Source organism: Colias eurytheme, chromosome 26 (genome assembly GCF_061535395.1).
Source record: "Colias eurytheme isolate Ceu_HAF_F1 chromosome 26, ilColEury1 Martin Lab GWU primary, whole genome shotgun sequence".
NCBI classification, from domain to species: Eukaryota; Metazoa; Arthropoda; class Insecta; order Lepidoptera; family Pieridae; genus Colias; species Colias eurytheme.
The window spans coordinates 8,037,384-8,050,326 of NC_143005.1; the positions used below are offsets into that span (position 1 = coordinate 8,037,384).

General features: G+C 34.5%; 1 protein-coding gene across 1 annotated transcript in view; it reads left to right on the top strand.

Moving 5' to 3' along the window:
* Positions 1–12,943, top strand: part of Mtmr6 (Myotubularin related protein 6) — a 46,126-nt gene that overhangs the window by 22,815 nt on the left and 10,368 nt on the right. The window contains exons 2-9 of the mRNA XM_090116569.1: positions 5,192–5,308; positions 5,659–5,821; positions 7,584–7,741; positions 8,420–8,592; positions 9,111–9,198; positions 10,036–10,168; positions 10,693–10,768; positions 11,059–11,155. Of these exons, the coding sequence (XP_089972695.1) occupies positions 5,192–5,308; positions 5,659–5,821; positions 7,584–7,741; positions 8,420–8,592; positions 9,111–9,198; positions 10,036–10,168; positions 10,693–10,768; positions 11,059–11,155 (1,005 nt within the window). The remainder of the gene's footprint in view (positions 1–5,191; positions 5,309–5,658; positions 5,822–7,583; positions 7,742–8,419; positions 8,593–9,110; positions 9,199–10,035; positions 10,169–10,692; positions 10,769–11,058; positions 11,156–12,943) is intronic.

Genomic DNA, 12,943 nt, shown 5'->3' on the forward strand with positions numbered 1-12,943 from the left:
GTGGTTTCCATTAGGAACATGAACAATCTAAACTTAGTATCAATTTCAAACTAGTATACCTATATATAAACTCTTTTATTACAAGCTTTTCAATATCCGACCATTAGTAAGAAAGTTTATTATCGTCGCTTGAACTCCCCATGCCAAGGGAGCTTCGCGTGTCCTTAATAAATTTCACTCCCACTCATTCACAATTTTATTATGAGCTACTAGATAAATGAACATTTCTTTTTGTTCGGTAATAAATTGAAAATGTATTTAAAAGTTGATTAAGCAATTCATTAACTATTTTCTATTGATATATTTGTTTGTCGTCGAGATTATGAACTGAATCTAAATTGAATACACGTATCAGGTAAGGAAAAAGTGCTTACCTATTATAAAGGTCATATTTTTTTTATATGGAAATTATTTCCCATAGTTTAGATGATTTCCAGTATAGTTCCACTATTGTTCAACTAGATAGTGCTTGAAGTATCTTGAACGGTTCACCGAAAAAAATATTCTCTGTTTACGGTCTGTGAAATTGTATTGTTACTGGGGAATTCTTATTTGAACTCTTTGTAAAGGGATTGAGCCATTATTTTGTTGGGAACTAAGAAAATACAGAAGGCATTCCCAGAGGTATTGCGTACCTTTGGGCAATTGTTTACGAATTACGCCCTTACGAAAGCACTTGAAGCTCAGGTTTATTCATGGTTTATTCATTTTGTTGTTTAAAAAGCGGCGTTTTTCCTTTTAATAATACTTAGATGTGAATTTTGTTAGCAAGCAAAGAAGCATTATAATGCGAATTGGTATTTTATTAACATTAGATCGCAAGAGAGACTCGTTATCATTTTTACTGGGTTTAATTGACCGTTATTTTTGAGCCGCCTGGGATTTGTAGCCGAATAACACGAGAGCTGAACGTAGTAATCATTGAAAAACCTTGTACTTAATATGTTTTTTTTATTCTGTATTTTGCTAACAAATTGAATTATTTTTCGTAACTCCAACTTGTGAACTTGCCAAATTGCTAAAGTTACTAAAATTTGTTCGTTAGAAAAGTTCTTATTGAACTCTAAGAAACGACTCGAAAATTATTGAAATGATACCCATATTTTATGTGCCAATGAAAAAGTTCAGGTCTCTAGGGCAAGGACGATAAAATTACATCGATGCGATTTGAAGGTTTTTTGCTGAGATTGGCTTTAAATATTAATGTTTAGTATCTATAAATTGTAATTTAAAGAAACCGTTTTCACAACGACGTTGTTTTCACCTATATTGCCTCTTTAAACTAAAAACCCTTTTTCAATATGGGTCTACCTATAGGAGGTACATAGAGGTACATACGTAAAAACATTAAACCATAAGAAGTGATATTAATAAATCCACAAATCAGGTTATCCTCAATTTTGTAATTCTCATGTGATTAATGAAAAACATAAGTAATAAAAGTTACTTTATAATACAAAGTCACTCAAGGTAAACTTGTTGAAAAAGAAATGAAAAATATTTTCGTCACATATAAATCTTATATATAAAATTCTCGTGTCACAATGTTAGTCTGCATACTCCTCCGAAACGGGTGGTCCGATTCTCATGAAATTTTCTGTGCATATCGGGTAAGTCTGAGAATCGACCAACATCTATTTTTCATATGTACCACGGGCGAAGCCGGGGCGGACCGCTAGTATACATATAATTTAAACTTGGACATGAAAATATATCAGAGTGAAAATGAAAATAGATCACCCCAAAACTCGAAACCATCAAACAACGTAACTCATAGAGACGTTAACGTCATAATGAAGTTAGTTGGGAAAATACGAGAACAGAATTTGAATTTGAGCCTTCCCTCGGGCGATATAGCGATGTGCCGAAATGGCGGGAGATTTTCCGTATATAATATTCAACCTGCGCAAAATTGTTATACAAATATCTTGACAATGTTTCAGAGTTAATAACGTATGGATTATATAAATACTAGCTTTCCACCCGCAGCTTCGCCCGCGCAGTCAAAGAAAAACCCGCATAGTTCCCGTTCCCGTGGGATTTCCGGGATAAAACCTACCCTATTTCCCAGGGTAAAAAGTAGCCTATGTCCTTTCTCGGGTATCAAAATATGTCTATACCAAATTTCATGCAAATTGGTTCAGTAGTTAAGGCGTGATTGAGTAACAGACAGACAGACAGAGTTACTTTCGCATTTATAATATTAGTATGGATGTAATGGAATAGAAAAATAATTACGCAGATCTTTTTGAATAAACTTGAAAAGATAATAAGTATAAATGTTGTTACGGCAACAATACATACGTAATTATGAGGACATTTGATTAATTTTAACTGTACTTTAGTAGTCGTACCCGGCAAAAACAGAAGTATTTTATACTAAAAATAAGGTTTCTAAAATGAAAAAGAACTTAAAACGTAGGTACTATTGCAATAATCAGATAATTAACTGCCGAATTTCAGGCAACTTTTCATCTAACAATCATTTTATTTAATAAACAGTCAGAGTTATTTATAAACACGAAATCTAAATATTTAATACGCCGTGTGGTCCGGGAGCCAGCAGCAGATTTTATGACCAAGTTCCTCTCAAGCGGTAATTAGTAAAATGCATCAAAGTATAGTATTATGAAGCCTCGTGAACGTCAGCTGGAGCTCGGTTGGGGGGAAGAGCGGTTGTAGCCTCCCGTATCAGCTGACGGTTTTTCCACCAAGATACAGCCAGCTGACATATATATTTATCCACAGTTACATATAAGCTATCATCAGGTAAATTTTTGTTTGAGAGGAAATAACGGAAAATAAATTTTTCTTTAAATTTAACTTTCATGTTTGAGACACCAGCTGACGTATAATACACCATGTTGTAACCAGCTGACTATTTTTTTTCGTTGAGATATTGGGTTAACTACAATTTGACAAATTTTTAGCTGAGAGGAAATGAATGAATGAATGTATTTTTTTCCTATGTGCGTGGGAGGCTACAACCGCTCACCCCCCCAACCGAGCGCCAGCTGACGTTCACAAGGCTTTATAATACTATACTCTCATGCGTCTGACGAATTATCTCTTGAGAGGAAATAGTTAACCAAATTTGCACCTGGCTCCCTAACCAGTGCAAATCGTGTAAAATTTCAAAGAGTTAATTATATTTTACAGCGTTTACTATGAAGATGAGAACTAGGACGGTGTCAAAGGCTCTTGTAAATTTAATAAGGCATCTAATTTTAAACCGAGCTGCCATAAAATTCGGGATTATGATTTATAAATAATGCTTTTCTGTCTCTTTTTAATAAAATGTACAATATGCTCTATCAATTACTTCTTAGCTTCAGTCCTGCGGCTTCACTCGTGATGGTTAAAGAAAAAATGTGTTAATCCAGATTATATTTTGATGCCGAAATGCAGTAAGTTGAAATAAATGATGAAAAATCCGTTTTTAAAGTATACAATGCTTTTACTCAAATAAGTAGGTTAATTAGTTATTGTTTAAATATAACTACCTATAGAAAGTGTAAAGAGGACGCTGTATTAACTTGATCGTTAATTACATCAGTGTGGCTGGTGTTGAATGGATCAGTTACAAATAATTTTTCTTTTTCTATAGGTATTTAATTTTCTTATAAGTATTTTACATCAGTTTTCATACATTATTGCAAACAGCCACAAGGGTATAAGATTTAAGCTTAACTTCCACTCTGAAACATATAATAAATTGGCTGACAGATGATCTCTGCAGTAACAATAGAATGGGGCTATTAGGGCCGGCGTAGATATGTTGGAGCGCAGCGCATTTCTCATTGTCAAACTATTATCGACATTGTCCTCATTAAAATAAGATTCAAATTCAAATAACAACAATTTATTCCCGAGCAGCAAAGAAGAATGTTACTTTTGAATTTTGAACTGCGCTTTTGAATGTTATTTTAATGAGGACAATGTCGATAATAGTTTGGCAATGAAAAATGCTCTTTGCTGTGCTCCGCCGTATCTGCACGGGCCCTTAACTACGGAATAACGTAGACCGTGAACAATACATCTTAGTCACGGTTTTTAATAAAGCTCACTGAAACACTAGACCTCTAAGAATGGCTTTGTCTTTATTTTCTTGTAAAAGGGTAGATGGGTTTTACAGGGTGTATGTAATGAATTGGTAATCTTAACTAAGATACGCAGTTCTGTAGCCAATTTTTAACCATAGACTAATAAAAAATTGGTTTATTCAACAGAATTTCGCACATTTCTCATTTCTAAGGAATACTGAAATTAGAATAGCATTGTTAAATTTTCTTTAATATTCGATCTGAAATTTGGAATTTCATTGTTAAGTTTAGTCATCTCTTTATATGGTCATAGCGAGGTGCATTTCAAATCTGTTCACTAATCGATTTTTCTCAACCTTCTAGCTTCGATGGGCACCCGATAAAATCTTTATTGTGCGCTAGCCTCTTGAGCTGGCTCTGCACTAAAGTTCTATATAAAATGTTGCATATATCACTCGGAATACAATACACTACAATAGGCAATAGCTTTCTATCTATAAACTAATGATTAAAATCGGTCCAGTAGGTCTTAGCCATCCATATCAAAAACTAACTATGCCCCGCGGTTTCTCCCGCATTGCTCCGCTCCTTTTGGACTTAGCGTGATGATATATAGACTTCATCGATAAATAGGCTATCTAACACCGAAAGAATTTTTCAAATCGAACCAGTAGTTATATATGTATATTAGCGCGTTCAAACAAACAAACAAACTCTTCCCTACGCTTTATAATATTAAGTATAGATAAAACATCTTTCCTCTGTGTAACATTAGGCTAATTTCTCAAAGGATATTACAGGCGCGGTCCCAGTCTGAAATTTTGGGGGGGGTCACGAGGCTGGAAAGGTATGCCCCCCATGGATTTATAATTCGCAAGGGATTAATAACAGTTTTAAACGGAACTTTAGGTGTGCAAGTGACTCCGATACGCATTTGGCCATTTTTTTTTAAATATTTTGTACAGTATAAGATTTTTTTCTAATTTATCGAGTACGATTTTGGGGGGGGTCATGTCTCCCGTGACCACCCCCCTGGGACCGCGCCTGGGATATTATTTTTACATGTTTTGATATTACATACATAACACTGCATATTAAGAATGCACAGAGTCTGTAAACTATCTGAAATTTTAATAATTTGTCAACAGCTCGAAAATGTTCAGTTACTGGACAAGTACAATCTACGGAATCCCTCCAAGGGAACCCTTTACTTCGCTACCACACACCTCATCTTTGTGGATCACGAACTGAGGAGGGAAACATGGGTATGCAATAAGTTATATTTATAAATAAATAACAACAAATATTATTACTCTTATTTGATTTAAATTTATTTCAAAGAGAAGCGGAATGTTTATTTTCAAATTTTTTTTCCATATTGTCTGCGTGTGATGTTTAGGGAGTGAAACAAACATGCGTATAAATATTAACATTAGACTGCGCGTTGTTTTCAGTCAATTTTTATTTTTAAACTAGGAAATGCGAATATAATTTCCTTTGTTGTTGTTGAAAATACCAAAAATACGACGATAAACTATGCAATACATCAGGATAAGACCTTTATACAATACCTACCATACCTAATAATCCTGGGTTGGGGGAACCCCCACAACAGATACTGCTCACACACATAAGCACGGTGGAGCGGTTGCCCATAACGACGACAGGATCACCGCTGCTCGTGCGCACGAAGACCTTCCAGTCTGTATTCTTTGTGATACCGCGCGAGAGGGACTGCCACGAGATGCATCAGACCCTGCTGCGGCTCAGCCAGCCAGGTAACATTGGCCTTTATAGCATATAGCTTAATGCTTATATTGGCATAAAAGTAATGTAAAATGTACCGTGAAATTTTTGGAAATGGTTTGGTGGGCGTTGTTAACATATTTCTACCTATTTATTGGTGTTCTATGAATTCGGGAAGATAACTGTTTAATAATATAAACCGAGCTGTACCTAGCACAGTTACAACGCTAAATAGACTTTTAAATACAATACAGTAGCACCTCTATAAGTCGAATATCAAGGGAGACGCCAAAAAATTCGAGTTATAGAGTTTTCAACTTATGGAGGATTTCGACTTAGGTGGATTTTGATTCGACATAAAGAGTTTGAGGTTTATTCTTATAAATTTTGAGTTAGAGTGGTAAAGTACATTAAAATTCAACTTGCAGAGGTGACAAACATGTTTTTATTTATTATAAATCAACATTATTTCAAATCATTTTAAAATAAAAAATATGGCATTAAAAAGTCAGTATTTTTTTGCTTTAGATAATTTGGTTGTTCTCTAGCATTGTCTAATCTATAAAGAACAGAAAATTCTTCTTCTTCAGAGATACTGGTTTTCTCTATAAAATTTCGTAAGGTATTCAATGCGGTTCTTGCCTCTTTGATGGAAACGCATGAAGCGCATGTACTATTCACGTCTTCTATGTCATCTTAATCATTAGTATCGGTTTTCTGAGCTACTGAATCGATAATTTCGTCATCAGATACCTACTTAATGCAAACACGTGTTTACGTGAGTCATAAATTTATTATCGTATACTCCTAAAATGTTTTCTAAGAAACAATTATTATAGTGTACTGCACTGTCGGCAAGTTGTTAAAGTCAGTTATAAAGATTGTAAAATAAAATGTTGCCATGTTCGAGATACAGAGGTCAAATTTAATTTTTCGAGTTATAGAGTGAAAATATGTACCAAAATGGCTTGGAGGGACTCGGTGATTATTTCGACTAACAGAGTGCCAAGATTTCAAGTTACGGAGGTTTTCGGGTTTGAAGGGAAGGGAACAAGACATTTTTTCGAGATTTGGAGGTTTTTGACTTATCGAGGTTCGACTTAACGAGGTGCTACTGTAATAAATTTTCGATTCGAAACAGTAGTTTCTGAGATTAGCGCGTTTAGACAAACATATTGTTCAACTTAATCTCATTAAGTATAGACTAATCAGTTGGTGAATATAAAACTTTACTCTAAATACAAGCGCATACAGTCGCGGGAAGCAGCGACAGATATGAACTACTAATTGATATTGATCGTCCTCGCTTCAACAGCTATAAATACATCTGTACTACTTCCATTGAAAACGTCCAATTACGCGCTTTTCATTCGTTTTCATTAAGCCTGCTGATTGTAACTTGTAAGCTATATGTGGCTATATTCTGCTTTTATCCTAGTGACGATTTTTAAACTGTAACGAAATGCTTATTTAGATTCAAACTCAGATTGCAAGTTAAAGTCAGTTTTTAATGTTGATTTATGAAATGAAATATGAAACTTTTAATTTAATGTGTGTTCTTACTAGTTAGATTTGTAAATCTGGTAATCAGTTTAGTTTAGGTAGTAACTTTTTAATACACTATATTTAAACAATTCTTATGTACATTATTAATTTTTATGAATATACGTTATACATGTCGCCGTCATCTGGTTGAATTTGCTCACAAATAAGTCTGAAAGAGTATCTTGTAAGGATCCACGGTAAGTAATTGTATTATTACTAATACAATTCTTAATACTTAAACATTTCCAGTGAACATAGAAGAGCTATACTGCTTCAACTACAAATCAACACCCGATGACTTACCCAAGTCGGCCGGCTGGAACTTCTTCGACATACAAACCGAGTTCCAGAGGATGAACGTGCCAAACGAACACTGGGTGCTATGTAACGCTAACAGGGAGTATGAGGTTAGTTTGCACAGAAATGATAAGAAAGGAATTTTTCGTGATTTGTGTAAACATGTGTGTCTCTTTTCTCCCAATAATAATGAATCTCGCAATGATACACTAGATTCACGATAGCTCGCTAAGTTCAAGATGATGGTGATTACTTTTTAACGGATTCTAAATGCGAGCGTAGTCAATTCGAGTTAGCACCCTGTGACCACGCTTGCTGTAAAGTTAACGTCGGGATAAATTAAATTAAAGAATGAATCGCGCTTTAAATCCGTTATAAATTCTTTGAATTTCTTAATGTGTTATGTATGCGTAAAATCAGACACAAGAAAATACTTAAGGCCCGTATCCTTTTCTTTGCCTTTCCCAGTCCTTTCTTTTATTCCCCTCGTCAATCTTCAGATCGCAATTAATTTGCAGAGGCGTACGGTACTCTTCCAATTTTGCATTGGCGGTGGTAGCTCTTTATCAGGTGACCCACCAGCTCTTTTGCCAATTATGATATTATGATACAAAACTTTATATTATACTAGCGGTCCGCCCCGGCTATCTATCCTATCTCTCAAGTTGGATCGAACTGCACATGGTGTGCGAATTTTATTATAATCGGTTAAGTGGTTTAGGAGTCCATTGAAGACAAACATTGTGACACGAGATTTATATATATTAAGATTATATTTGTTTTTTCAGCTCTGCGACACATACCCGTCAGCTATCTACGTACCAGCCCGCGCGTCTACCGCAGTACTGCTGGGCAGTGCGAGCTTCAGGTCGCGCGGCCGATTGCCCGTGCTCGCGTACTTGCACCACAACAAGGCGGCCATCACTAGGTGCAGCCAGCCGCTCAGCGGGTTCTCCGCTAGGTGAGTGCGTGTGTCCAATATTTGTCCACTTGGCCATTGATGGCCATATGTTACAGTGAACAGTCAACCGCCACTGCCGTACCGCTCAGCGGGTTCTCCGCTAGGTGTGTCTCATTGTTAGGGGCAATTTGATAAGTCCGGCCACTATTAATAATGGCCGGTCCGTAATAATAAATATGTGAATAAAATAGCATGATTATCTCTTTTCCCGGTCTTTATGAATAAAGTCCACCCTATTTTGACCAAAATAATAAAATAGGTGAACTGAAGTGTTCTATAGCATAGTCGTTGGTTTCGATTAGTTGTATGGTGGGTTAGGTTAGGTTCCTGTGTTTATGCTATTGCATAGCTTATTTATTAATAGAACTACATTTAAAGATTTTCCAAAATTCACTTCGACGACAAGACCGGGAATCGAACTAACTATAAAAAAAAATATCAAATCCAACTTTGTACAACATGATATTCGTAAAATATTTAATATTTATTATTAAGCACACATGGCCATATAATTTCAGATGTATGGAAGACGAACAGATGCTAGACTTGATTCGGCGAGCGAATCCGAACTGCGGGTATATGTATGTGGTGGACACACGGCCGAGGGTAAGAAAATTTTCATAATATTCTAAGTATATACTTACGTATTTTAACAAAAAAAAAAAAAAAAAAATTATAGTAGAGCCATTTTAATAGGCAACATTTGACAGTTCAACAAAATTCAACAACGTAACCTAGTAACGACGTCATAGAATAACATGATATTTCGTTTTGTTAGAACTGCACATTTGCTTAACTTTTTTCAATTACGATTACATATTTATAATAATAATGACCGATACAAGTAATTTTATGATTTGATTTTACTGATAAACCATTCTATACATAATAAACAATTTATGATTTAAAGAACTGACGTCGCTAAAATTTTGTGTCAATAAACCTTTTTTCTTTTTAAATACCAGAGACGTTACTCTAAAAATCGAAATCTGACATCTAGAATCGAATTCATTGATTGCTTGGGAATAAAAATCAAATAAATGATCATAAATTATTGACATGTGTTTCAAGTTCGATTGACAAATGTTTCAAGTCCGTATCGATTAATTCACTTTAATCGATGTTTTTAAGCAGGTTACCACCCTATGAAGATAAAATTGATAGACGTCAAATGTTGCCTATTAAATTGGCTCGACAATAATTATAAAATATAATAATAATACGGTTTATAGGTTTGATCTCTCTTAGTTTCGATCTTGTAATTTTTTCATTATGTAAAAAACAATATTTGATGATAGATATAATATCGAAAGTGATCAAAACTTTAAATTTAAGTAAATGACGATATCTTTTATTCCAAAATACCGTTAGGTAAATCAAAAAGTAACAAATACAAATGTTAAGTGTAACAAATATTAAATGACGTCATTAATAAAATTACAGATAAACGCAATGGTGAACCGTGCGGCTGGTAAGGGCTACGAAAACGAAGCTTTCTACGAGAACATAAAGTTCCACTTCATGGGAATTGGCAATATTCACGTGATGCGCAAGAGTTTGCAGAAACTTGTTGAAAGTCAGTATTTATTTTTCTTTTATGTAAATTAAAAAATATTGTGTGGTTTTATGAAAGCACGGTAAAAGTGAAACTGTTCGAACGGTTCCGAACACTGCTTTGTGTAGCGCATGTCGCGTGTATCGCGGCTGCCGAGTAGGTATACCTACTCGGCAGCCGCGATACACGCGACATGCGCTACACAGACCAAAAAGTGAAGAGACGATGTAATAAAAGTTTCACTTTAAAAGGTTTTTCCATTTAAATTTAATTGCTTTGAAATGTCACTCAAAGGAGAATTCAAATTCAAAATTCAAATTGTTTATTTTTTATTTCACCATAAGTTTTAAATTAGTTTGATTGTAATGTAACACTCGTAATAAATAAATAAATGCTCGTGCCAGGATTTCTATCATTTTAACTAGTTCAATTTTACAAATAAGTTAAAATTTCGATAATAATTTTTTTCGTCATATAATAAAATTGCTTGGTTAGTAATACAATGTTGAAATATATACAGTATTATCTATGATGTTGAATTACAGCTTGCGAACAGACGACACCGACTATGTCGTCTTTCTTAAGTGGGCTCGAATCTTCGGGGTGGCTGAAACATATAAAGTTAGTAATATTTTATTTAATACTAGCTTTTCTTCCGCAACTTTGCCCGCGTGAAATTTTGGGATAAAACCTATCCCACGTGTTAAATAAAGTTACCCTCTATGTGTGTGCCTTTCATGAAAATCAGTTCGGCAGCTTTTGCGTGAAGGAATAACAAACAAACATAAGTAGTTCCTTCTCGCAAAACCTGTTCCGTCCGATACTGCATTTTAATGCTACAAAAAGTAAAATATCGAGCTTTTTCGTATATTTAAATGATTCATATATTCAAATGTTTGTATAATTTCCAGGTCGATACTAGACACATCATGGTGGATAGCGTGCGCGATAGACAGCGGCGTGAGCGTGTGCGTGCACTGCAGTGATGGGTGGGATCGGACTGCACAGGTTATATATTTATTTATTGAAGTGAAAACTTCTTTAGCGGCGTTGTGCACTTTTCTGTAATGGGTATAAATCTTAAACTCGCGTCAGGACACGTGACCTGATCGAAAAAGCGTAAAACGGATACCATTGCAAAATATCAAACATGCTCAACGTCAATAATCAAGTTTTCACTTCTGCCGGCACTCCCGGAGTGCAACCCGTCTTTTTTTTACTAGCTTTCCGCCCGCGTTTTCAAAGAAAAACCCGCATAGTGCCGGTTACTTTGGGATTTCCAGGATAAAACCTATCCTATGTGTTAATCCAAGGTACCTTCTATGTTTGTGATACATTTTATTGTAATCGGTTCAGTAGTTTTTACGTGAAAGAGTAACAAACATCCATACATCCATCCAAACTTTCGCCATTATAATAGTATTAAGATTGCTATTTTTTTTAAAGAAAATACATTTAAGGGCTTGGTCTAGTAGTGCAAACAAATGCATCCTGTCATCCTATATGTAAATAATACAAATGTACTAAGGGAAAGTTGCTCCACTTAATTTTTAAAAATTAAATCATTCGTATAATTTAATATTCGTAATAAGTACCAAAAATGACAATTTGAAACAATTTTCGTGAAAATTACACCGGGTGATTTTTTTTATCAGTACACAAAATTTGCGAATACTTTCTATTGATATCTTCAACTTCATGTTTATATAACTTATCAACTTTTACAAAGAAATTTGGACGAAATATAAAAAAAATAAGCTTTCCATACAAAATGCATAACTCTATACATTTTTTTCGACCTAAGTTTCTTAGTGAAAGTTGTTCAGTTTAACTAATAAAGCGGATAAACAAATTTTGTATATAATAAAAAAAATGTAATGTTTGTGTTAAAAAATTATAAAATAGAAAAATACGCAAATGAAAACAAAAGATATTTATTTCTGACTAGCTTCCGCCCGCGACTCCGTCCGCGCGGATGTCAGTCTTCGCGTCTTCTACAGATTTATTATATTATGTATAATATATAGATTTATATTGATAAACCTAATAAATCTTTTGCTAGCATTCTGATGCTTTATCGGTTGCACTGGATTTATCTCTTTTTTTTTTTCAATCGCTTGAATGATATAGGATGGGTCCTTGATGGGCATCGAATGCTGAAGTCTCGAATCAATCAATTCTGACAGTAGGCAATTTATGTAAAATCTTGATAATGGTCCATCCTTTTATTTTGCCTAAACGTTACATACTTTTTTATATATGCTATTTTTAACGAATGATTCACTCCAGTCCAAACAGCAAATGAGCAGACTTCTGCTTCTGCAACGTTTAGTTGTCCCTGAATTTGGAAAAAATAGTCATGATTCTTATCTATGACAAAAGTGTTATTTTTTGCATTGTATTTCAAATATTATTTTTTTTTAACCGCATCTTCCGCATTCATGTCTTTTGCCGGAATTAGACATTTAACTTCTACTAGTCCCATTTTCCCTTTTTGATATGGGAGTGTATAAAGTAAATTTTTTAGATATTTCTCGTTATACTTTTAAAAAGTTATTATTGTCATTTTGCTCATTAAGTAAAGTAATTTCGATATCAGTTTTAAGTTTTTTGATACCTGCAATATAAACGTCATAATCGCCTGCACATACTTATCGATTACACCCTGTATACAATCCACCATCCACATTCATAATGTTTTCCTGTCCTCCTCTCCTTTACGCTGTTCACCGATACATTTGAAATGAGTAAATCTGCTACTACTGAAGGATGTTTCATTGTGATCAGCAAATTTTC